Source organism: Morus notabilis, unplaced genomic scaffold (assembly GCF_000414095.1).
Source record: "Morus notabilis unplaced genomic scaffold, ASM41409v2 Scaffold78, whole genome shotgun sequence".
Lineage (NCBI taxonomy): Eukaryota > Viridiplantae > Streptophyta > Magnoliopsida > Rosales > Moraceae > Morus > Morus notabilis.
Window position 1 is genome coordinate 1,759,496 of NW_010367622.1, and position 26,576 is coordinate 1,786,071.

The 26,576-nt window shown below is 33.3% G+C and overlaps 1 protein-coding gene across 1 annotated transcript in view; it reads right to left on the bottom strand.

Moving 5' to 3' along the window:
- Positions 1-4,492, bottom strand: part of LOC21410583 (probable protein S-acyltransferase 4) — a 28,067-nt gene extending 23,575 nt beyond the window's left edge. Inside the window, exons 1-2 of the mRNA XM_010113023.2 lie at positions 4,350-4,492; positions 3,333-3,521 (exon numbers count right to left, since the gene is read on the bottom strand). Coding sequence (XP_010111325.2) covers positions 3,333-3,521; positions 4,350-4,400 — 240 coding nt within the window. The 5' untranslated portion in view covers positions 4,401-4,492. The remainder of the gene's footprint in view (positions 1-3,332; positions 3,522-4,349) is intronic.
- Positions 4,493-26,576: the final 22,084 nt, after the last annotated feature.

Here is a 26,576-nt window from a genome sequence, read left to right on the forward strand (position 1 = left end):
CCCGCACTGGCCGAACGGCCTCTCTCCTCGGAGGTGTCTGATCATTCTGTCCTCGCCCTGGAGAATTGAGTTCATCCCGTTGCCGTCTGGGCGGTGACTGGTCGATGCGTGCTTCCCTCACCATGAGTTCCTCTAGCCTCGCGATTGAGCCCTGGAGCCCGTCGATCTTGGCTCCCATCGAGGCTACCTCGCCCTGGACTTCCCCGAGTTGTGTTCCCATGGAAACCATGTCTTCTTGAAGTCGTGTTACCAGGCTCACCATGTCCCCAAAGGACTGCAAGGAATCCTGGAATCCGTTCAATCTTCTCTCTAGCAACGTGATTCGGTCCGATTGGTGAAAAAACAACAAAAACTAGAAAGAGGGATGGAGGAAAGTTCGAGGACTCCTCCAGACCTCCACAGACTCAATTCCTTTCTAAATTCTTGATGCCCTCCTCTATGCAGCCTTAGGCTATTTATTCTAATTCCCCGTAACTAACCCTCACCACTTGCCCTGGCCCTGTGGTAACCAAATTCCCAACCTGGCCTTGCTCATCCTTCTTCTTTCTTCTAGCGTAAACAAACCTGAGGGCTGGAGGTCTAACACGTTTTACTTTCTTAGATGAGGTATATAGGAAACTTGGGACTAGAGAAGGAGAGAAGAATATATATAAACTAACTAGGATATGAGAAAGGAAGTGTCGGGAACTAAATCAAGTGAGGTATGTTAAGGATGATATGGATCAGATTCTGACCAAAGATAAAGACATTAGGGAAAGGTGGAGGAGTTACTTTGAGAAGTTTTATAATGATGATCATGCGATAGAGTTTGATGATCTTAGGTCACAAGGAGAACCTAATGTGATGTATACAAGAGGAATCAGAGTCTCGAAAGTTAAAACTGCATTACGGAAAATGAAAAAGGGGAAGGCATGTGGGCCAGATGATATTCCAATAGAGGTGTGGATGGCGTTAGGAGATGTTGGGATTGTGTGGCTCACTAAGCTTTTTAATGAGATACTAAAGAAGAAACATATGCCTAATGCGTGGAGGAAAAATATTATTGTGTTGAATTGTAACAATTATAGGGGCATAAAATTAATAAGCCACACTATGAAACTTTGGGAGAAAGTTATTGAAAGGAGATTATGGGCCACAACTACCATCCCAGGTAACCAATTTGACTTCATGCCAGGCAAATCAACCACATAAGCCATTTTTCTTCTTAAGATGCTAATGGAAAGGTACAGAGAAGCCAAGACGAACCTACATATGGTATTCATAGATTTAGAAAAGGCATATGATAGGGTACCGAAAGAAGTTTTATGGTGAGTGTTAGAAAAAAGAGGAGTGCATGTGAGGTATATCAAGGTAATTAAGGACATGCACGATGGGGTGGTTACGAGTGTGAGAACTGCTGGAGGCTACAAGGCAGAGTTTCCCATTTGGATTGGCCTTCATTAAGGATCTGCTCTTAGTCCTTATCTTTCCACCATTGTGATGGATGAGCTAACAAGAGAAATCCAAGATAAAGCTCCTTGGTGTATACTTTTTGCGGACGATATAATTTTAGTTGATGAACATAGAGAAGGAGTTAACCGTAAGTTAGAACTGTGGAGACAGACTCTCAAGACGAAGGGATTTAAGTTAAATAGGACGAAAACTGAATACATGCAATGTAAGTTTAGTAACTCAAGTAATCAGAGTAATGGAATTTCTTTAGATGGTGTGGAGATTGGGGCATCTAGGAAGTTTAGGTACCTTGGGTCTATAGTGCAATACGAATGAGATATAGAAGAGGATGTTCAACATAGGATTAAGGCAGGATGCGTTAAGTGGAAGTATGCTACGGGACTTTTATGTAATGGCGAGATGCCTATTAAGTTGAAATGAAAGTTCTACAGGACTATTATATGGTAGTGAATGTTGGGCCATTAAGAGACAACATATATGTAAGATGAGTGTGGCAGAAATGCGTATGTTAAGATGGATGTGTGGCCATACGAGAATGGATCGCATAAGAAATGAAGTTATTCGTAGTAAAGTAGGTGTAGCACCAATAGAAGATAAAGTGCGCGAAGGCCACTTGAGGTGGTACGGACATGTCCAACGTAGACCGCTAGAAGCACCAGTTCATGCTTGAGAGGATATTCTTATACCTAATACTAAGAGATGAAGGGGTAGACTAAGAATTACGTGGACCGAAGTAGTTAGGAATGACATTCTAGATCTAGGCCTTCAAGAAAGTCTAATTTCGAACAAAGCTGCATGGAAAAGTGAAATCCATATAGCCGACCCCAATTAAGATGGGATTAAGGCTTGTTATTGTTGTTGTTAAATTCTTTTGATTTCTAAACTGTAAAATTATGATGACGTTTTTAGATTCAAGAGTTGCTAATGTATATCTTGAATTTAGTAGATCATTTGACTATTCAATTTAATAAGTTCTGTTACATTGTGGATTTTAGGTACGATTGTAGTTTATTTATTTAATTAATTTTTTTTTCTACAATCATTATACTCTTAATTATGTTTCAACTATTAAACTTTGACTTTTAATTGGATCTTTTTTATTGCTAGTTAGAAACTAATCAAGAGCTCCTTTTTTAGGATTCAATAAAAATTTTTGTTCTTAAGTTTCCTTTCTTAAGCTCCTTATATCCAGATTAGTATATTCGTAATTTATGTTAGACAAATAACAAAACTTCTACCAAACAAGACAATAGATAAAAATATGATATGAATCTTAAAGACAAAATTAAGAATAAATAAACTAGTACAAAATATTCAAATATTGAACTAAAAATCTTCAAATTATTTTATTGGAATGATTTTTTAAATAGCATTTGAATGAATGTTGAGATGGAAGGAATGGGAAATCAGGAATGAAAAAGTTGGTTGGAGGTTGTTTTTCTTTTGAGAGGAGAAGAATTTGGGTGTTTAGAGGAAAATAAGAAATATTAATATTTCAAATGAAGAAAATTAAATGGTAATAACAATAGAATATTAGTAGCAATTACTATTTTTTGAGATTATGCTGTATCGTGATTACAATCTTTCATACATACGATTAAATTTTAGAAGACTCACTTGAATATACTAGAAAATATACACAGTAAGATTCATTTCTAAAAAGAATTACAAAAAAGGAAAGAATCAACAAGATGGGGCCTTGGCTCCTTGGGGGCCTAAGGCAATGGCCTTAGTGGCCTTACCCTTGAGCCGGGCCCCTCATTTTACTACCTACTCCCTCCTCCTCAGAACCCCCAACCCCAGTAAATTTTGGGTCTTGATTAGACATTGTATTGGACATTTATTAATGCTAAAGTTAGACAAGAGATATAAAAGCTTACCAAAAGAGTGAGGAGTATGGCCACAGCCAATACAGGGTACCAATTACACTGATGATTGTCACTCATGTGCTCTATTAGATCGTAAACCTTTACACAAAAGGCAATTGCAGGGCCAGTAATAAGGACTACGGACAGGAACAGAGATGCTGCATCAGGACCAAAAATAAACCTTCCACTGCAGAAAAATTTCTGGTATAGAATCAAGAAGAAAAGCTGCATTAGTTCAAGCAAGCCATTTTCCGGCAATGATTTTATGGTTTGCCCCAGGCCTATCTTCAAACAAAGGAATGATTCCTTAAACTTACATAAATATAAAACTTCAGGTGCTTGCTACCTATTTGTAATGTCGAAAACCAAAATAATAAGAACTAAAAGAGATCATACATTGCAAAACAAGTCTGGAAAATCAAACGGAGAAGTACACAAAGGCATCAAATTAGTAAGCACCCAACAAACCATGTTATGGTTAGTTCTGATTTTGGCTATATCCAGTGCAATATAAGAAGTAATAATATGATTTGTTTATCTTCTGTCTATCAGCCTATTTATCTACACTGGTTCATCTTTAGAAAACACAAATATCACTTTCGTCAAATAAAACAGACAATTTATTGACATTAAAATACCATTCTAACAATGTAGAGCATCATGAACCTAAAGTAAGTAGCTAAGCTGGTCTTTAATTCAAACCCAAGCTGAGAAATCACACATCATACAAAAGTTTATATTTTATAAAAGCTAAAAGGTATAAATATAAGCTTGCCGATTGAAATTTATCCTTGACAAAATTACATATATTACACGTCAACGACACTGCAAATAAAGTAAGTCAAACTAATTTTACCACCACGAAACATGAAATAAACTGAAAAATGGAACTATAATGAATAACAAGTGAATTAGAATTGGCAATTTTTTATGACAGTTCCACTAAAAAGATCGGGAAAACAAAAAAGGTACCCAAATCAACAAATTACAACTAGAGCAAACCCAATTCAGAGAGAGAGAGAGACTCACATTGCTTCCCTTCCAAGCTTGGTAGACCCTTTTGGGTTTATCCTGAGCCATAACCTTGAAGAACAGAAAGAACCCAGAATCTGATTTTCTCTTGTCGTCACAATCCCACTTCTTCCTCTTCCACAAAGTCCATAGTTCAAAGCAAAAAGAAAGACCCACCAAAAAAAAATTCAAACTTCACAAGCAAGAGAGAGAGACAGAGAGTCAGCTAAGCAAAAACTTTTCTCGTTTTTTGGGGATTATACCAAGACAACAAGATTCTCCTCTTGTCTCTCTTTCTCTCTCTTAATTCTCCTTTTTTTTTCAAATAAAATTTGTGTTTCTCTCTCCAAAACGCTGGCAACAATGAGTGAGTGCCTGTTTAGGCGGATGTTTCAATTTCTCGCGGCTTTTGTGAACTTAACGAACTCTTCACATTTATTATTATTATTTTTCTTTTGAATTTTTCATTTCTTGTTATTCCTTTGCTGTAAAGTACTATTTATGGCCTCAATTAATATATCTAAAACACATATTACATGGGTTTTCATTTTTTTCAGTTTTATGTTTTTTTATTATCTTTTTTTTTTAATTCAACACATACAACGTGCACTCACAACCCATTCTTCTTTGTGAAGTTGTCTTCACGCTCATTATCCTGGCCATCTACATATTTTCTTTTCTTTTATTTTCCGTAGCTTATTTCCTCCAAATTACAAGCTTTTTTGTTCTCTCTTCTTCTGTTTATTTCAAATATTCATGGAATTCCAAGAACAATGTGGCCTCCATTTTGCAAGACATTCAATATTGTTTGTAATCCAAATTAACACTAAATTTGAGCTATTTATGTGGATGTAGTAAGTAGCAACTATAACTTTTCCTCAATTCACATTCATAGACCAACTCAAGGCGACATTATGCGAGTAATATGTTCTTGAAAGAAATATTATTACTCTGTTTCTTTAAATGTATGTGTGAAAAGAGACTTCAAATGTAGTTTTTTCTTTACATTTTATTGCATAATTCTCAATGTCAGTAGCTATTTAAAACAAAAATCAAAATATGTTACTCGTATTGTTGAATTAGTCTAAACTCAGTTTAAGTGACACATGTTTTCCGAATTTAGAAATGATAATAGCTATTTAGGTCAAATAAAATAAATAAGAGTATAAGGGTGTCCTTTTTTCTTTTGGTAAATATCAATTACATAAATCAAAGTATAATTAGATGGTTACACATCTATATAGATACTCTTACATAGGACTAAGCTTTTATTACAAGCAAAAACCGCAAATAATAATAACATATATATATATATATATAATGACTAAGAATAAACAGCCTTTTCAAGGGTCATGCCAAGAGGCACTAATAATGGCGTGTACGATATACTAAGATCAACCACTATCCATATTCTCGCCCAACATTGTGTAGGCTGTTTCATTGGACATGAGTGAAGATCAAACACCTACCCTTTTGAAAGGAAGATGCTAAAAATTGGAAGCAAACATTGCATAATGCCAAGAGGCTCATTCTCATAATTAGGCATAAACTTGGCCAAAAAAATAGTTAAAGTAATTAGCACATCATAGTTAAGAAAAGGGTTAAACCTATCAATGAACCTAAGTATGATGTCTACCACGTCATGGAAAAATGTTGGTGGGCTATATGGGTTAGATTATGGAAAATTGTTGATGGTGTACATGATAAAATTCATGCTCTTAAGTCTTAGGGTGATCTCGTACCATTTGGATATGGAAACTGTTAAAGCTGTTTTAAAAGAAGAAGAAGAAAAAAAAAAAAGGTTATCATAATCTTGGTTATCAATTCCTCAAAAAAGAAATCATGGTTATCAATTAAATGTACGATAATTTTCTAGGTAGCCACTTCAAAAAAAAATATAGATAGCAATTATCAATTAAGGAAGAAGAGAAAAAAGAAGATGGGATTATGATGTAAATGTGTTTTTTCTTTCCGTAATTAATGTTTATAAATGTGGACATATAATGTAGGCCGTTTTCAAGATGTTGACTGAATTCTTGTTTGCATCTATTCGCGTTTGTGATACTTGGTTTTGTACCTATGGACCTTGTTAAAAATGTACATAAATAATAGAGCAGAATTGTTGGGAAGATCCTAACACATGTTTAAAGATTTACACAAGAATCATTCAAAGAAAGAACACATAATATTTTACCGAGGTTCGGATTTAAAGAATCCTACGTCCCCGTTGGGCTCACTTGCGAGAAACCCTTTCCACTAATTAAGAATTGATTACACCCTCAATCCTCGCTACTCTCAGAGATTACAAGGAAAAACAACTCAGAAAAGAAAATTGTACAGAGGAGACCCAACCACTAACGTGGTTCTCAGGAAAAATACCCAATGAGTAAATCAATCCCTTTACCTAGATTTTTCCAGTATCCAAACACAAAGAACAGATCTCTCACTACACCACAGTTTCTCTCTCTTGTTTCTCTCTCTAGAACTCTCTCTGAAAATACCTAAAAGTCACTCTCTGTTCTAATCTAAATAAGAAGAAGAAGACTTGTTAATATTCTAGAATTCTCTCCACCGACACTTGCTTCTCCACGTGTCACTTGATGAGTGGTGCTTTTAAATACTACACTGCGTTTTATTAAGTTGTTGAACAACCAAACGACAGCAAACATATATAATCAATTCTTCATGTCGTTAATTCTGGAATTACTCCTCACAACATTCCACCTTAATTTTTAAAAGACGACAATGTCGATTAACCCTGAGCTTTTCTCAAAGTTCATTGCCCTGACTTGATATAATCAAGTCTTGCCAATGCTCAGCAAGTCCAGACACTTCTGGAACTTGCTTGCAGTGACAACCTTAGTAGCCATATATGATGGATTTTCTTCTGTGCTGTTCTTCTCAAGCTCTATTGACCCTTCTTCAACTTTTTCCCTTATACAGTGATGTCATACATCAATGTGTTTTGTCTTTTCATGATACACTGGATTCTTGCAAAGGTGAATTGCTGACTAACTATCTGAATAAATCACATCAATTCCTTTCACTACTTTCAGTTCCTTTAATAAACCCTGAAGCCATATTGCTTCTTTAAAACCTTATGCTCCAGCTCTTCTTTGGTGCTAGATAGAGCAACTACTGATTGTAGTTGTGACTTCCAGCTAATGCAGTTCCCTCCTAGTGTCATTACATAAGCTGATGTAGACCTTCTCTTGTCCAGATCCCCTATAAAGTCAGAATCTACAAAGCCTTCCAAGTTCAAAGGGTTAGAACTTTGTTTATAAATCAAATTATAATCCAATGTATTATTAACATACTTTAAGACCCATTTTAGTGTTGTCTAATGTTTTTGTCTAGGATTAGACATGTATTTGCACAAAATACTTACTGCATAAGCTAAATTAGGTCTTGTGCAAATCATGGCATACATTAATGACCCTAAACACTAGAATAGGGAATCTTGGCCATTTTAAGCTTTTCTTCTTCTGTTTCTAGAGACTGTTTTGCAGAAAGCTTAAAATGACCAGCCAAGGGTACTTTAATAGATTTAGATTGATGCATAGAGAATTTTTGAACAACCTTTCTTAAATATTCTTCTTGAGACAAATACAAAAGTTTTTGTTTTCGGTCTCTTTTAATATCAATTCCTAAAATTCTCTTTGCATAACCTAAATCCTTCATATCAAATTCAGCACTTAGCATTTTCTTTACCTCATCAATTTTTGCTAAGTTCTTACTGGCAATCAGCATATCGTCTACATAAAGTATAAGATATACTGCATTGTTAGTATTAGTCCCCATAAAATACAAGCAGGAGTCATATTGACTCCTAATAAAGCCTGCTTTAATCATATGTTGATCAAATCGCTTATACTATTGTTTAGGGGATTGTTTCAACCCATATAGTGATTTCCTCAACAAACAGACTTTATGTTCACTACCTTTTACCTCAAAACCCGGTGGTTGATTCATGTAGATTGTCTCCTTGAGGTCATCATGTAGAAAGGCAGTTTTTACATCCATCTATTCTAGGTGCATATCTCTGTAAGCAACTACTGAGAGGATTGCTCTTATGGTCTTATATTTTACAACCGGAGAGAAGACTTCAGTGTAGTCAACCCTCTCAACTTGAGTAAAGCCTTTTGCAACCAACCTCACCTTGTGCCTCCTGGATTCTTGAGGTGTGGCTCCTTTCTTAATTTTAAAAATCCATTTGCAAGCTACTGCCTTTTGTTTCTTTGGCATGTCCACTAGAACCCATGTATTATTTTTCATCAAGGAGTGCATCTCCTCCTTCATGGCCACTTGCCATTTGTTGGCTTGTTTGCTGTTGACTACTTCCTCATAAGATTTGGGTTCTTTTGCTTCTATGTCTCCATCCATATTCAGTGCATAGGCAATCAAGTTGCCACCATCATATCTCTTTGGTGGTCTTATTGTTCTTCTCTCCCTATCTCGAGTCAGCATGTATTCTGACACACTTTCTGGGGGTTCTTGTGTGTGTTTAGTGAGACTTTCATATGTGGCATCTTCCGGCCCTTCAGTGGTTTGTTGTGGATCTTCAGGTTCAACTTCATCATCTTGATGTTTGGTTCCTCTAATATGTTCCACCTTAACTTGGAGGTCTTGTTTTAAAGTTGTACCTGCATCAAGTGAAAAAGAGCCAGCAGTATCCTTTCCCTTTTCAAGTAAGGCATGTCATATTCATTAAAAATCACATCTCAGCTATTAATTATTTTAAAATGAGGACCTTCTTGAATACACAGTCTATAACCCTTAACACTATCCTAAAAATATGCACTTTACTGATCTGGGATCTAGTTTTCCTTTTCTTTGGTATGCATAGGCAGCACAACCAAAGAGCCTAAGGCTACTTAGGTTTGGTGGTTTTTCAGTCCAACATTCTTGATGGGTTTTAAGGTCAATAGGTTTACAAGGACTCCTAATAATTAAGTAGCACACTGTAATTATAGCTTCCCCCCAAAATTTCTTACTTAGACCCGATCCAAAGAGCATGCACCTAACATGTTCCATTAGTGTTCTATTCATTCTTTCAGCTATCCCGTTTTGTTGTGGGGTCTTTTTGACCATTCTATGTCTAAGGATACCATTTTCTTTACAAAACTCGGTAAAGATGTCATGACAAAATTCCATGTCATTATCTGTCCTAAGGGCCTTTAGTTCCTTACTAGTTTGGGTTTCTACCAAAGTTTTCCAATGTTTAAACTTAGTAAAACATTCATCTTTAGTTTTTAATAGAAAAACCCACACCTTCCTAGAATGATCATCAACAATAGAAAGAAAGTACTTAGCATTACCATGGGTTTATGTTGACTCAGGCCCCCAAAGGTCAGCATGAACATATTCCAATAGAGACTTTACCCTGAATGTTGATGCAGCAAACTTAAGATGGTGTTGCTTCCCTAGGACACACAGCTCGCAGAAGTCAAGCTGGTCTCCCTTACATTTACCCAGAAGTCCTTGTTTACCGAGTTCTTTTAGCCCTATCTCACTAACATGTCCAAGACGTTTATGCCACAGATTACCCTCTAAGTTTTCTATAATTACTGCACTAGTTGAGCCTGTTACTGCATGACCTTCTAGTACATACAACCCCTGATGTTTTCTTCCTGTAAGTACCACTATAGATCCTCTTAGAACCTTTAAGATTCCACCTTCTGCCTTGTAAGAGTATCCAGAATCATCTAATGCCCCAAGAGAGATAAGATTCCTTCTAAGCTCCGGGATATGTCTGACATTTCTGAGCACATGTTGTGTTCCATTTGACAGTTTTACAATGACTGAACCAACTCTAACTACTGAACATGAATTGTTGTTCCCCATCAAGACCCTGCCACCATTACAGCCTTCATACTTAGTAAACCACTCTTTCTTAGGACACATATGATATGTGCACCCAAAATCCAATATCTATTCAAACTCATTTTGGCTGACTCCAACAGCCAACATTTCTGAGCTTTCATACCCTGAATCTTGGCTTGCAACTGCAGCATCACCTTCACCTACCTTCTTTTCAGCCAGTTTTCTTCCATTCTTTACAGAACTTCTTGATGTGGCCCGGCTTATTACAGTGATAGCATTTCCTTTGACCATTTCTTGATTTTGATCTTGAGTTATGTCTATTGTCGGGCTTGCTTTGATCTCTTCTTTGTGGTCTTCCTCTGGAGGAAAGCTCTTCATCTCCATGGTTGTCTTTCTTGAAGGACATTTCAAACTTAAGTTCTAACTCTCTAGATCTTAAGGCTGACAAGTAGGGCTTTTCCTTCCATACTTAATAGCATTTTTAACATCCTTAAACATTTCTGGAAGAGAAATTAATAGTAAGATCGCCTAGTTTTCTTCTTCTATCTTTTCTCCAATATTGGCCAAATAAATAACTATCTTATTAAAATTGTCTAAGTTCTTTTCAAAGGACTTTGAAGTATCCATCCTAAAGCTGAAACGGCTTTCTTTAAGGTAAATTTTGTTGGCGAGGGATTTGGTCATGAACAATTGCTCAAGTTTCAGCCATACCTTTACAGCAGTATTTTCTTCATTTACTTGTCTGAGAACATTGACAGCAAGATAAAGAATGATCGTTGAGTAGGCGATTTCTTGCATCTTCTCCTTTTCTGCGTCAGTGCCAGAAAAATCCTTCATATCCCCGAGAGCTTTAGCAGCTTTCTGTTGGACCAAAATTGCTCTCATTTTCTTTCTCCATAATCCGAAATCACCCGAGCCATCGAACTTCTCTAGTTTGAACTTCATCGAACCCATGGCTGACTTGAATCTTCGGTGACTTCAAGCCTTGATCTTCGAGCCCCTTTTGATTTTTGTCTCCAACCAAAGCTCTAATACCACTGTTAGGAAGATCCTAACAAGAATAATGTAGACCTGTCACTACATATATATAAGTTAAATAATAGAACATAAATAATTAATATCTCCTCAGATAAATTATCATACATATAGTTGTTAGGGTAATTAGTACTGGTCCCTAAATTTTGTGGATAGTGATATTTTGGTCATTAAACTTTTAATTTTAGCGTATTAGCTTTGGAACTTTCTTTTTTTTTTTGACATTTTTAGCTATAACATTAAAATTAATTAAAAATTTCTAAACTTTAACAAAAAATAATCATGTGTCCATGTGATATCTTAAAATTTTTATCGAAGTATACGTTATATACAAAATTCTCTCTTTGATGCTATAAAAACCTATTAAAACCTATAACATTTTCCAGATAGTGTAACCATTTATATAAAATTTTCACTTATTATAGGATAATGATGTGATTATCTATGTTAAATTTTAAAAATCGTTTGATAATTTTACTTTCAGAGATTAAAATTGTCAAAAATTAAAAATTCAGGGGTTTTTAATGTGTTGAAATTAAAAATTCATAATTAAAATGTCACTATGCTAAAAGTTAAGAAACTAACCGTACTAATAATTTTATTGTTAATTACTAATTGATTATTACCGTTGGTTTCTATTACATAAGGAACCCATATAATTTCAAATTGTCAATATCTAAACCTATCATTTTGTTGTTAAACTAAAGTCACATTGAGGACAAGTATCTACAAAAAGTTTTCTAAAGATAATAAAGCCATTCCTGTACTATTGCAGTCAGAAATTCCTTTTTAAAAGTAATATATAGCCGACAGAATAATGTGACATTCAACAAAAAGCAACCAATTCGGGAACAACATTTTAATCATCACATTGGCACTTTTGGACTCGTTGGGCTCAAACAAAGTACTAACTTGCTAATTGTTATTTTTGTTTTTGGTCTGGTAAGAACCCCTAATTTGATCATATTGTTCCCTGGGAAACAATAAAGTTTTCTGTTTCCCCATTAACTTTTGTGTGATATATTAAACAATCTTGCTTCAAAACATTATTTTTTTTTTTGTGTGGCTATAATCTCTTATCCCTACATGCTACCCACTAAGAAATAGAACTACGATTTACCCAAAAAAAAAAAAAAAAAAGAGGAAAAAATTATGCAAATATAAAAGCAAAAAGTAAAATTAGATAACATCAACCACTCTAACAAGTTGTCGGTCCAAAAGAAGAAGGAATAAAATAAAATAAAATAAAAAGGTCGGTGCAACAAAATTTGAGTTTAGTATTCGTTAAAAGAAATGATTTACTACCAACTAAATCAATTAGCTACCACTGCAAAGCTGAGATCAAACATTACTTCTTCATTTAGTATGAAGGTTAAAATCATAGTGATTCTAATTTTAATTTTAAAATTAAAATTATGATTCATGATTTTATATCTAAATCATGATTTTGAAATCATAACTAGAATCATGGATTTGAACCACACAAAACTAAGGGGATGTTGGTTTTAGAATCAGAGGTGATTTTTGTTTAAGACGTATCACATCAGGATTCAAATCTTAAATCAAAATTATCTAAACCAAACACTGATTTTGAGTGAGTTAAATTAGAACAACTTTTTACTTTTTATAAATAATTTGAACCAGAGTCATCATAGTTCCAGGTTCTAGAACCTTATGCCTGATCCAAACAATACCTTTTAAAAGAGTTTCATATATTATTGTAGCTATTCTTAACTACAATAATATGCGTTAAAAGAGGGAGATAGACTAAATCTAGTCCTAAAACAAACTTGTATTAACTTTGAATGAAAATGGTAATACCTTTATGTGTGTGTCTGTGTTTGTGCGTGACCTACAAAATTCTATTGAACTATATGAAAATGCATGAATGGATTTTCAGGGTAGTTTATATTAAAGCTGTGTAATTGTTTGCATTACCAAATGTTGATAGAATGATAATAACAACAATAATAATAGCAATGTAATAACAATGGGAATAGAATGGAAACATAAAAATAACTCCTTTGTTTAGTTAAAGGCTCTCCTCTCTCTCATCTCTCCTTTGAGTTCTTTTAGGGTTTCATCAAGGAACTTCCTTCGCAGCATCCTCCCCCTCCTATTAAATTTGGAGTTCGGCACCACCACAAGGTGGGTCGTTATGCTCCGATCAAAAGGGAGAGAGTGAGACATGATTTGTGGGTGCTCATGATTCAAGATGGAAGGCCGAAAATGCGTTGTTTGGGTGAGGGAGAGTTAGCACTAGCGAGGAGCAGCGCTGATGAGATTCTTGTGAGGATGTCATGGTTGGAGGTGGCGGGATCTAGATCTAGTCAAATCTGTGCAGGGAAGGTATGGTCGAAGGAAGATAGATTCGGGGGATCTGAGGCGTGGTCGAAGGAAGCTCACCGGAGTGAGCTGGGTTCATTGCTTTGGGAGGCTGGATCGGGTAAAGGATGGAGTCCTCGTCGGATTTTTGGATACGATGTAGATCACCGAATGAAAATGGTTGAACGGTGGCTAGAGCGGATGCCCTCCTTTTATCATGGTGTTATCTTCAATTTTTTTATTGTTGTTTTTTGTTTTGGTTGTAATATTGCAATGTGTGTTTGCCCTTGCATTATAATAACGGATCCCGGTAAGTTATTTACCAATAGTATGGGTTGTTTGGTCTGGCTAGAGTTTTCTTTATGTCGTGTTGTTGATGTTGCGCTATGTGGGGGCTGATCCCCGTCAACTAGGTTACTCTATCGACTGTTTATGACTTTGAACGACCTTTAGTTATGCTCTATTTTGTTGTACCAAGCGGCTCTTTTCCCATTGAGTCTCGGTACCTTTTTTCATCCTTGTGCTATGGTATCCTCACTGATGGATCCACTCTTTGGTTCGGGGTGAGTCTCCTTCGTATTTACGACCATTCATATCTTGTGTAATCGTTCCGTTTGCAATGACTGTTGGGAATAGTGTCCTAGAAGCATGAGATGTAATAAGATATTTATTATTTATTTAATAAAAGAGTTTATTCATTATTTTATGTGCATATATTTATGAATATTTTATGAATATCAATGAAAATTCCATGATTATTTATGTAACCTTAAACACTGTATATAAGTGTTATATACGAGAGGATAATGTTTAAGGATAATAATCAAAAAGCAATGTTCATAATGAATTTAATTAAAGTTCAGAATCTTTAATTAAAACATTATTAATACATGTCATTCCCATTTAGAATGGAACGGTGTTATCCGCACTGTTAATATGGCGAGATATTGAATGAGTGTATTTCGCATAATGAGATTATGTGGAACAAGGACATAGACACAATATGAATTTCTAATAATTCCGTTAAGTATAGAAATTCTAATTGAGTCTACCGATGGTCATATATAGGATGATCTTAATCCTGAGTTCTTAACAGACTCCTATTTATGGATTTGTGTCTTTTGATTTACTCGGTACGGATTCTGAGATCTTGAATCCTATTCCTTGTATTTTGGAGACATGATGAAGTAGGTAGCTGGGAATGTTTTTACACGAGATGGAATCCATTCCTTCTTAAGAAAGAAGTAGATAAATAATTCTCTTGAAGGTTGATTCGGTACTTGGACCAGTAGGAGCTCCGATTCATGAATGTGTTTTATGAATCACTGTCCATTAGAGAATTAATGGTACTCAAGGATAAAGAAGTAATTAGAGAGGTTAACGGATTTTACCTTGCTCTAATTATGAAAGGGTTTTTTTATTGTTTTTTAGAGTTTCTTACGGGTTTTTAGGGGTTTTATGGTTTTTCATTGTTTTTTGAGGTTTTTTGAGCTTTTTGTAGGGTTTTTTTTAGGGTTCTTTAAGGGTTTTAGGGTTTTTAGTGTTTTTAGGGTTTATTTAGGGTTTCTTGGGGAGTTTTTAGGGATTTTTAGGGTTTTTAGGGTTTTTCAGGGTTTTAGGGTTTTTTAGGGTTTTTAAAGGTTTTTTTAGGGTTTATTTAGGATTTATTTTGGGTTTAAGGGGTTTAAGTGGTTTTTAGGGGTTTTAGTGTTTTTATGGTTTTTTAGGGTTTTTAAAGGTTTTTAGGATTTTTAGGGTTTTTTTAGGGTTTTTAAGTGGTTTTTTTATTGTTGAGGGTTTTTTTTTTTTTGGGTTTTTAGGCTTTTTTAAAATGTTTTTAGGGTTTTTTGGGGGGTGTTTTAGGGTTTTTAGGATTTCTTAGGGTTATTTACGGTTTTAGGGTTTTTAGGGTTTTTACGGCTATTTAGGGTTTTTAGAGTTTTTTAGGGTTTTCTTTACAGTTTTTTACGGTTCTTTAGGGTTTTTTATGAGTTTTTAGGGTTCTTTAAGGGTTTTTTGGGTTTTAAGTGTTTTTAGGGTTTATTTAGTGTTTATAGGGTTTATTTGTGGTTTTGAGCATTTTTAGGGTTTATTTATGGTTTTTTTGGGTTTTTAGGGTTTTCAGGGCTTTTTTAGGGTTTTAGGGTTTTAGGGTTTATTTAGGATTTATTTAGGGATTTTGTAGGGGTTTTAAGGGTTTATTTTGGGTTTTTGTAGGGTTTTATGGGTTTTGTTAATGTTTATTTAGGGTTTTTAGGGGTTTTATGGTTTTTTGTTTTTTTAGGATTTTTAGGGGTTTTTTTTTAGATTTTTAGGGTTTTTAATTGTTTTTATGGTTTTTAGGGCTTTTTAAGGCTTTTTTCTGGGGTTTTAGGCTTTTTTCGTGTTTTTTGGGTTATTTAGGGTTATTTAGCGTTTTAAGGCTTTTTATCATTTTTTAAGGCGTTTTAGGGTTTTTCAGGCTATTCAGAGTTTTTTTAGGGTTCTTTAAAGGTTGTTGTTAGGGTTTTCTAGGGATTTTAGGGTTTTTTTAGCATTTATTTAAGATTTATTTAGGGTTTTTTCAGGGTTTTAAGAGTTTTTTAGGGTTTACTTAAGTTTTTTTTAGGGTTTTTAGGATTTTCATGGTTTTTGTGGTCTCTTTAGGGTTTTTAGGGTTTGTTTTAAGGTTTTTTCAGGTTTTTAGGCTTTTTAAAATGGTTTTAGGGTTTTTTGGGGGGTTTTTTAGGGTTTTTAGGATTTCTTAAGGTTATTTAGGGTTTTTAGGGTTTCTTACGGCTATTTAGGGTTTTTAGAGTTTTTCAGGGTTTTTTGGGGGTTTTTTTAGGGTTCTTTCATGGTTTATAGGGGTTTTTTTGGGTTTTAAGTGTTTTTTTAGGGTTTATTTTGTGTTTCTAGTGTTTATTTAGGGTTTTTAGGGTTTTTAACATTTTTAGGGGTTTTTAGGGTTTTTAGGGTTTATTTGGGTTTTTTGGGTTTTTAAGGGTTTTTAGAGTTTTTTAGGGTTTTAGGGTTTATTTTATGTTTATTTAGGATTTATTTTGGGTGTTTTAGGATTTTAAGGGTTTTTTAGGATTTTAGGGTTTTTAATTGTTTTTATGGTTTTTTAGGGTTTTTAGGCTTTTTTAGTGTTTTTTAGGGTTTTTTTTTGGGGTTTTTAGTGTGTTTTTTTATTTTATAATGGTTATTTATAGTTTTTTAGGGGTTTTTTGGGGTTTTTTTTAGTTTTTAAGATTTTTCGGGGGTTTTTAGGGTTTTTTAGGGTTGAAGCCTTTTTTTTATTGTTTATAGTTTTTTAGGGTTTTTTGGGTCTGTAAGCATTTTTTAGGGTTTGTTAAGGGGTTTTATGGGTTTTTAGGATTTATTTAGGATTTTTTAAGGTTTTTAGGGTTTTTTTAGGGTTTATATACGTTTTTTTTATGGTTTTTTAGAGGTTTTTAGGGTTTTTAAGGGTTTTTTTAGGGTTGTTAGGGTTTTTTTACGGTTTATTACAGGGTTTTTAGGGTTGATTTAGGGTTTCTTTAGAGGTTTTTAGCATTTTTAGGGTTTTTAGGCCTTTTAATCGTGTTCAGTGTTTTTTAAGGTTTATTTGGGGTTTATTTAGGGTTTTTAAGGTTTTTTTTGTTTTTTTTTGCGTTTCGTACGGTTTTTAGCCTTTATTTATCGCTTAGTTAGGTTTTTTAGGGTTTTTGAGGGATTTTAGAGGGGGTTTTTTTTAATGGTTTTAGGGTTTTTTAAGATTTTTAGGGTTTTTAGTGTTTTTTAGGGTTTATTTAGGGTATTTAGGAGTTTTTTAGGATTTTTTTTATTTTTTTGGGGTTTTAGGAGTTTTTAGGGTTTATTTAATTTTTATGGGTTTTGGGGTTTTTAGGAGTTTTTCAAGATTTAGGGTTTTTTCGGGTTTTAGTGTTTTTTTATGGTTTTTTGGGGTTTTTTATTGTTTTTGTAGGGTTTTTTTATGGTTTTTTTTTTATATTTTAGGGGTTTTAAGGGTTTTTTATTGTTTTTAATATTTTTTAGGGTTTTTAGTGTTTTTAAGGTTATTTTACGGCTATTTAGGGTTTTTAGAGTTTTTAGGGTTTTTTTTTATCAGTTTTTAGGGAAGTGTTTTTAGGGTTTATTTAGTGTTTCTACGGTTTATTTATGGGTTTTTAGGGTTTATTTATGGTTTTTTTCGGGTTTTTAGGGTTTTTTTTTTGTTTTTAGGGTTTATTTAGGATTTATTTACGGAGTTTTTAGGGTTTTAAGGGTTTCTATGGTTTGTTTAGGGTTTATTTTGGGTTTATTTAGGGTTTCTTTAGAGGTTTTTAGCATTTTTAGGGTTTTTAGGCCTTTTTATCGTGTTCAGTGTTTTTTTGTTTTTTCGCGTTTCGTAGGGTTTTTAGGGTTTATTTATCGCTTATTTAGGTTTTTTAGGGGTTTTAGGGTTTTAGGGTTTTAGGGTTTTTTAGGGTTTTTAGGGTTTTCATAGGGTTTTTAGAAGTTTTATGTGTTTTTAGGAGTTTTAGGGTTTTTAGTGTTTTTTAGGGTTCTTTATGAGTTTTCTAGGGATTTTAGAGTTTTTAGGGTTTTTTATGGTTTATTTATGGTTTTTAGGATTTATTTAGTATTTTTTTCGGGTTTTTAATTATTTTTTGGGCTTTTAGGGTTTATTTAGGGTTTTGGGGGTTTTTGGGTTTTTTGGGGGTTTTAGGAGCTTTTAGGGTTTATTTAAGGTTTTTTTGGGTTTTTGGGGTTTTGGAGTTTTTTAGGATTTTTAGTATTTTTTTTTTGGGTTTTAGGGTTTTTTTTTTACGGTTTTTTGTGATTTTTTACGGTTTTTTTTAAGAGTTTTTATGGTTTTTTTATATTTTATGGTTTTTAGGGTTTTTTACGGCTATTTAGGGGGTTTCTTTTTACAATTTTTACGGTTCTTTAGGGTTTTTTTTAATGAATTTTTAAGGTTATTGGGGGGTTTTTAGGGTTCTTTAAGGGTTTTTAGGGGTTTTTGTGTTTTAAGTGTTTTTAGGGTTTATTTAGTGTTTCTACGATTTATTTATGGTTTTTAGGGTTTTTAGCATTTTTAGGGGTTTGTTTATTTGTGGTTTTTTTTTTTAGGTTTTTAGGGTTTATTTACGATTTATTTAGGGAGTTTTTAGGGTTTTTAAGGGTTTCTAGGGTTTGTTTAAACTTTAGAGGTTTTTAGCGTTTTTAGGGTTTTTAGGCCTTTTTAGCGTGTTCAGTGTTTTTTTTTTGTTTTTTCGTGTTTCGTAGGGTTTTTAAGGGTTTTTAGGGTTTATTTATCGCTTATTTAGGTTTTTAGGGGTTTTTATGGGTTTTTAGGATTTTTAGGGTTTTCAAAGGGGTTTAAGGGTTTTATGGGTTTTTGGGAGTTTTAGGGGTTTTTGTGTTTTTTCGGGTTCTTTACGAGTTTTCTAGGGATTTTAGTGTTTTTAGGGTTTATTTAGGGGTTTTAGGATTTATTTTGCATTTTTTAGGGTTTTTAATTATTTTTAGGGCTTTTAGGGTTTATTTAGGGTTTTGGGGGGTTTTTAGGAGTTTTTTAGGATTTTTTGGGTTTTTTTGGGGGGTTTTGGAGTTTTTAGGGTTTATTTAAGGTTTTTATGGGCTTTTGGGGGTTTTTAGGATTTTTAGTATTTTTTCGGGTTTTAGCGTTTTTTATGGTTTTTTGGGGGTTTTTTTTAGGGTTTTAGGGTTTTGTAGGATTTTTTTATGGTTTTTTTATATTTTATGGTTTTTAAGGGTTTTTTATGGGTTTTTATATTTTTTTTTTGGGTTTTTAGGCTTTTTAGGGTTTGCCATGGTTTTTTGGGGTTTTCACTGTTTTTTACGGTTTTTAGGGTGTGTAGGATTTTTTTAGGGTTATTTAGGTTATTTTAGGGTTTTTTCAGGTTTTTAGGCTTTTTTAATGTTTTTTGGGTTTTTTGGGGGGTTTTTAGGATTTCTTAGGGTTCTTTAAGGGTTTTTAGGGTTTTTTGTGTTTTAAGTGTTTTTAGGGTTTATTTAGTGTTTCTACAGTTTATTTATGGTTTTTTAGGGATTTTAGCATTTCTAAGGGTTTGTTTATTTATTGTTTTTTTGGGTTTTTAGGGTTTATTTAGGATTTATTTAGGGTGTTTTTAGGGTTTTTAAGGGTTTCTAGGGTTTGTTTGGTGTTTATTTTGGGTTTATTTAGGGTTTCTTTAGAGATTTTTAGCGGTTTTAGGGTTTTTAGGCCTTTTTACCGTGGTCAGTGTTTTTTTTTTTTGTTTTTTCGCGTTTTGTTGGGTTTTTAGGGTTTATTTATCGCTTATTTTGGTTTTTTAGGGTTTTTAGGGGTTTTTATGGTTTTATTGTTTTTTAGGATTTTTTGGGTTTTCAAAGGGTTTTTAGGGGTTTTATGGATTTTTGGGAGTTTTAGGGTTTTTAGTGTTTTTTAGGGTTCTTTAAGAGTTTTCTAGGGATTTTAGAGTTTTTAGGGTTTTTAGCGTTTATTTAGGGTTTATTTTGCATTTTTTAGGATTTTTAATTATTTTTAGGGCTTTTCGGGTTTATTTAGGGTTTTGGGTGGTTTTTTGGAGTTTTTAGGATTTTTTGGGTTTTTTTTTGGGTTTTTGGAGTTTTTAGGGTTTATTTAAGGTTTTTTTTTAGGTTTTTGGGGGGTTTTTAGGATTTTTAGTATTTTTTCGGGTTTTAGGGTTTTTTTATGGTTTTTTGGGGGTTTTTTTTAGGGTTTTTAGGGTTTTGTAGGATTTTTTATGGTTTTTTTTTTATATTTTATGGGTTTTAAGGGTTTTTTAAGGGTTTTTATATTTTTTTTGGGTTTTTAGGCTTATTAGTGTTTTTCAGGGTTTTTTTTTTTGTGGTTTTCAGTGTTTTTTACGGTTTTTAGGGTGTGTAGGATTTTTTTAGGGTTATTTAGGTTACTTTAGGGTTTTTTTTTTTTTTTTTTTTTTCAGGTTTTTAGGCTTTTTTTAAATGTTTTTACGGTTTTTTGGGGGGTTTTTTTAGGGTTTTTAGGATTTCTTAGGGTTATTTAAGGTTTTAGGATTTTTTACGGCTATTTAGGGCTTTTTTTTTTTTTACAGTTTTTACGGTTCTTTAGTGTTTTTTTTATGTGTTTTTAAGGTTATTGGGGGGGTTTTTAGGGTTCTTTTAGGGTTCTTTGTGTTTTAAGTGTTTTAGGGTTTATTTAGTGTTTCAACGGTTTATTTATGGTTTTTTAGGGTTTTTAGCATTTTTAGGGGTTTGTTTATTTATTGTTTTTTTGGGTTTTTAGGGGTTTTTAGGGTTTATTGAGGATTTATTTAGGGAGTTTTTAGGGTTTTTAAGGGTTTCTAGGGTTTGTTTAGGGTTTATTTTGGGTTTATTTAGGGTTTCTTTAGAGATTTTTAGCGTTTTTAGGGGTTTTAGGCCTTTTTACCATGTTCAGTGTTTTTTTTTTGTTTTTTCGCGTTTCGTAGGGTTTTTAGGGTTTATTTATCGCTTATTTTAGTTTTTTAGGGGTTTTAGGGGTTTTTATGGTTTTAGGATTTTTTAGGATTTTTTGGGTTATCAAAGGTTTTTAGGGTTTTTATGGGTTTTTGGGAGTTTTAGGAGTTTTAGTGTTTTTTAGGGCTCTTTACGAGGTTTCTAGGGATTTTAGAGTTTTTAGGGTTTTTTAGGGTTTATTTAGGGTTTTTAGGGTTTATTTTGCATTTTTTAGGATTTTTAATTATTTTTAGGGCTTTTCGGGTTTATTTAGGGTTTTGGGTGGGTTTTAGGAGTTTTTTAGGTTTTTATGGGTTTTTTGGGGGCTTTTGGAGTTTTTAGGGTTTATTTAAGGTTTTTTTTTTTGGGTTTTTAGGGTTTTTAGGGTTTTTTACGGTTTTTTGGGGGTTTTTTTAGGGTTTTGTAGTATTTTTTATGGTTTTTTTTATATTTTATGGTTTTAAGGGTTTTTTAAGGGTTTTTATATTTTTTTGGGGTTTTAGGCTTATTAGTGTTTTTCAGGGTTTTTTTTTGTGGTTTTCAGTGTTTTTTACGGTTTTTAAGGTGTGTAGGATTTTTTTTAGGGTTATTTAGGTTATTTTAGGGTTATTTTAGGTTTTCAGGCTTTTTTTAATGTTTTTAGGGTTTTTTTGGGGGGTTTTTTAGGGTTTTTAGGATTTCTTAGCTGTATTTAAGGTTTTAGGATTTTTTTACGGCTATTTAGGGTTTTTTTTTTTTTTTTTTTTTTTTTTTTTTTTTTTTTTTTTTACAGTTTTTACGGTTCTTTAGGGGTTTTTTATGAGTTTTTAAGGTTATTGGGGGGTTTTTAAGTTTTTAGGGTTCTTTAAGGGTTTTTAGGGTTCTTTAAGGGTTTTTAGGGTTTTTTGTGTTTTAAGTGTTTTTAGGCTTTATTTAGTGTTTCTACGGTTTATTTATGGTTTTTTACGGTTTTTAGCAATTTCAAGGGTTTGTTTATTTATTGTTTTTTTGGGTTTTTAGGGGTTTTTAGGGTATATTTAGGATTTATTTAGGGAGTTTTTAGGGTTTTTAGGGGTTTCTAGGGTTTGTTTAGGGTTTATTTTGGGTTTATTTAGGGTTTCTTTAGAGATTTTTAGCGTTTTTAGGCCTTTTTTCCGTGGTCAGTGTTTTTTTTTTTTTTTTTTTTGTTTTTTTTTTTCGCGTTTCGTAGGGTTTTTAGGGTTTATTTATCGCTTATTTTGGTTTTTTAGGGTTTTTGAGGGTTTTTAGGGGTTTTTTATGGTTTTTTAGGATTTTTTGGGTTTTCAAAGGGTTTTTAGGGGTTTTATGGGTTTTTGGGAGTTTTAGGGGTTTTAGTGTTTTTTTAGGGTTCTTTACGAGTTTTCTAGGGATTTTAGTGTTTTTAGGGTTTTTAGGATTTATTTTGCATTTTTTAGGGTTTTTAATTATTTTTAGGGCTTTTAGGGTGTATTTAGGGTTTTGGGGGGTTTTTAGGAGTTTGTTAGGATTTTTTGGGTTTTTTGGGGGGTTTTGGAGTTTTTAGTGTTTATTTAAGGTTTTTATGGGTTTTTGGGGTTTTGGGGGGTTTTAAGGATTTTTTTGTATTTTTTCGGGTTTTAGGGGTTTTTTATTGTTTTTTGGGGTTTTTTTTAGGGTTTTTAGGGTTTTGTAGGATTTTTTATGGTTTTTTTATATTTTATGGTTTTTAAGGGTTTTTTATGGGTTTTTATATTTTTTGGGGGTTTTAGGCTTTTTAGTGTTTTTCAGGGTTTTTTTGTGGTTTTCAGTGTTTTTTACGGTTTTTAGGGTGTGTAGGTTTTTTTTAGGGTTATTTAGGTTATTTTAGGGTTTTTTCAGGTTTTTAGGCTTTTTTTTTTAATGTTTTTAGGGTTTTTTGGGGGGTTTTTTTTAGGATTTTTAGGATTTCTTAGGGTTATTTAAGGTTTTATGGTTTTTAGGGTTTTTTCCGGCTATTTAGGGTTTTTTTTATAGTTTTTACGGTTGTTTAGGGTTTTATTATGAGTTTTTAAGGTTATTAGGGGTGTTTTTAGGGTTTTTAGGGTTCTTTAAGGGTTTTTAGGGTTTTTTGTGTTTTAAGTGTTTTCAGGGTTTATTTAGTGTTTCTACGGTTTATTTATGGTTTTTTAGGGTTTTTAGCATTTTTAGGGGTTTGTTTATTTGTGGTTTTTTTGGGTTTTTAGGGGTTTTTATGGTTGATTTAGTATTTATTTAGGGAGTTTTTATGGTTTTTAAGGGTTTCTAGGGTTTGTTTAGGGTTTATTTTGGGTTTATTTAGGGTTTCGTTAGAGGTTTTTAGAGTTTTTAGGGTTTTTAGGCCTTTTTACCGTGTTCAGTGTTTTTTTTTTGTTTTTTCGCGTTTCGTAGGGTTTTTAGGGTTTATTTATCGCTTATTTTAGTTTTTTAGGGTTTTTAGGGGTTTTTATGGTTTTAGGATTTTTTAGGATTTTTAGGGTTATCAAAGGTTTTTAGGGGTTTTTGGGAGTTTTAGGGGTTTTAGTATTTTTTAGGGTTCTTTACGAGAGTTTTCTAGGGATTTTAGAGTTTTTAGGGTTTTTAGGGTTTATTTTGTATTTTTTAGGATTTTTAATTATTTTTAGGGCTTTTCGGGTTTATTTAGGGTTTTGGGTGGTTTTTAGGAGTTTTTTTTAGGATTTTATTGGTTATTTGGGGGCGTTTGGAGTTTTTAGGGTTTATTTTAGGTTTTTTTGGGTTTTTTGGGTTTTTGGGGGTTTTTAGGATTTTTAGTATTTTTTCGGGTTTTAGGGTTTTTTATGGTTTTTTGGGGTTTTCTTTAGGGTTTTTATGGTTTTGTAGGATTTTTTATGGTTTTTTTTTTATATTTTATGGGTTTTAAGGGTTTTTATATTTTTTTGGGTTTTTGGGGGTTTTTAGATTTTTTATAATTTTTCCGGGTTTAAGGGTTTTTATATTTTTTTGGGTTTTTGGGGGTTTTTAGATTTTTTATAATTTTTCCGGGTTTAAGGGTTTTTATATTTTTTTGGGTTTTTGGGGGTTTTTAGGATTTTTAGTATTTTTTCGGGTTTTAGGGTTTTTTCAGGTTTTTAGGCTTTTTTTTTAATGTTTTTAGGGTTTTTTGGGGGGTTTTTTTTTTTTAGGTTTTTTGGGTTTTCTTAGGGTTATTTAAGGTTTTAGGATTTTTTACGGCTATTGAGGGTTTTTTTTTTTTACAGGTTTTACGATTCTTTAGGGGTTTTTTATGAGTTTTTAAGGTTATTGGGGGGTTTTTAGGTTTTTAGGGTTCTTTAAGGGTTTTTTGGGTTTTTTGTGTTTTAAGTGTTTTAGGGTTTATTTAGTGTTTCTACGGTTTATTTATGGTTTTTTTAGGGTTTTTAGCATTTCTAAGGGTGTGACACCCCTTATATACCATCTCCTTCAAATGTTTTAGTTCCTTGCTAACAATCCTAGGACGTGCCACAATCACTAACCTTCACCTGTGATCTTATGTGAAAACTATGGTGTTTCAAGTTTTTTTTTTTTTTTTGCTTAAAAAAATTTCATTAATACACCATTCCTATCAAGTTTCCTAGCTACAATTAAAATTATACAGTCATCCAAGGTTTATAAGTCTAACTCCAAAATATATATGTTTACAGACCCAAAATAATATGTGTACAGCTTCTTTGGTTCAACCATATGTACAACGGTCAACGAAGCCAGCTCCCCTGCTTACTGTTCTGCTTTGTTCTTACCTTTACCTACAGCACAGAGCAAACTTTAATGAGCTACAAGCTCAGTAAGTAGAGCTACAATCACACAATCTTATTTTAACATGCTCACACATTGCAACATCATAGGTAACTTATGCCAATCAATCTTACACTTTATGCACGTGCACTACATATCACTAGGGCCCTCCCGGTACTGCCGCCGGCTTTTTCACAATCTGACCACATGCCAATATCTCAAATCACAATATCAGGTTCCCCGTCATCACCCACCTGGTTCGAGAGAATGGCCAGCGCATTCAAAATCACAATCTCTCAATATCACAATATAGTCTCTGTTATCACCCACTTGGTTCGAGAGACTTGCGCGGCTCAATCACAATTTCATTAATCACTACATCACATTAGAAGTCATTTGAGGACTTGGCAGTACCGGCCTAACATGCATGCTGTTATGTACTCAATTACAAGTAATCTTCACAATCATACACATTGACACTGTCATAAAAATTTATATCATGGCATCCTAGACATTCCATAGAAAGTCTATCAAACAAAGTTTGTAAGTGCTGCAGAAAAGTCAAACTCTACTTACCTGCGTTGCTTAGCAAAATCTGAGTTTAACCCTCTTCGTTTCCCTTGTTTTTTTTCCTTTTCACTGTTCAAAATAGACAAATTGGCCACCATCATTAGAGCTCAATAGCTCAGCCATAAATCAGTTCCTAACTCATAATCACTTTCCCCTGAAATTTGAATTTCACTGATTCGTTCATCTTTAGAAGAAAATTCATAAGATATTCTTTTTGTCTTTAAAAATTCGAAAATTAACTTCAAACCAAAGTAGATATGTATATCTTTCCAACGAATTATCATATGTCTCAATCCGACATCTCTAAGTACCTTAAAAATAGTTTCCACGAAATCACAATTCTGTTTTTTTTCTGTTTTTGACAGTTTTTAGAAAGTTTTTATATGAAACTTCCTATGCGCACAACTTGAGCTACAAAACTCCAAATGAGGTGATTTCAACTCTCACACATCACTAATAACCTGTTCTAAATGGTGACAAAGGTGGTTTAAGTGCAGCACTCCCATTTCAAAAAATAGGTACCTCAGTTCTTTATTTTATTAATTTCTGGAATTGACACTTTTACGATTGCTACAAGAATATTCACAAAGTATTCTATGTAGCCTTAAAAATTACAAAACCAGAACCCAAGCGAGGTAGACATCTAGGGATTTCCAAAGAGGTATCACAAGCTTAGTTTTGGGTCCGTTTAGGTCTCCAAAGATATGATATACCAGATCAAATTTTGCTGGCTTTTCTGCAGAAAAACCAGCCACTAAGCCTAACTTCGAAAATGTACATCTTAGGCTACGGTTATCCGTTTAAGGTGATTCCAGCGGCTATACGAAGCTTACGATGACTAGTTATCAATTATGTAAACCTTCTTTTGAAGTTCCTCACCAAATACCCCCAGAATCCGAAAGAACAGATTCTGTCCAGCAAGTACATTTGACAGTTTTTTTTTATATTCAAAAGTTTACAACTTAAACTACAAAGCTCCTTTTAGGGTGATTCAAGTTTCCATTTAAAGTATGAAATGTCTATTCCTCAAATATATAAATCATCCTCCAAGATTCATTTACACAAACCCCATAATTTGATAAAATAGGGACTGCTCAAAATTATAAGCAAAGTATACATTTAACTCACTAAATTCTTCTCAAAATCCAATTCCTCTTCAATTCTGGGCTGAATTGAATCTTTCTCCTCCTCAAACTAGAGTCACAACATAATTCAATCAATAACTCCCAACTAAACACCCAGCCATTCAAAGATTTTTCCCCAAATAAACCCTTACCTTGAATCCTAGCTCAAACAACCTTTTTTTTCCTCCAGGAATTGCTGCAGCCCCTTTTTCCT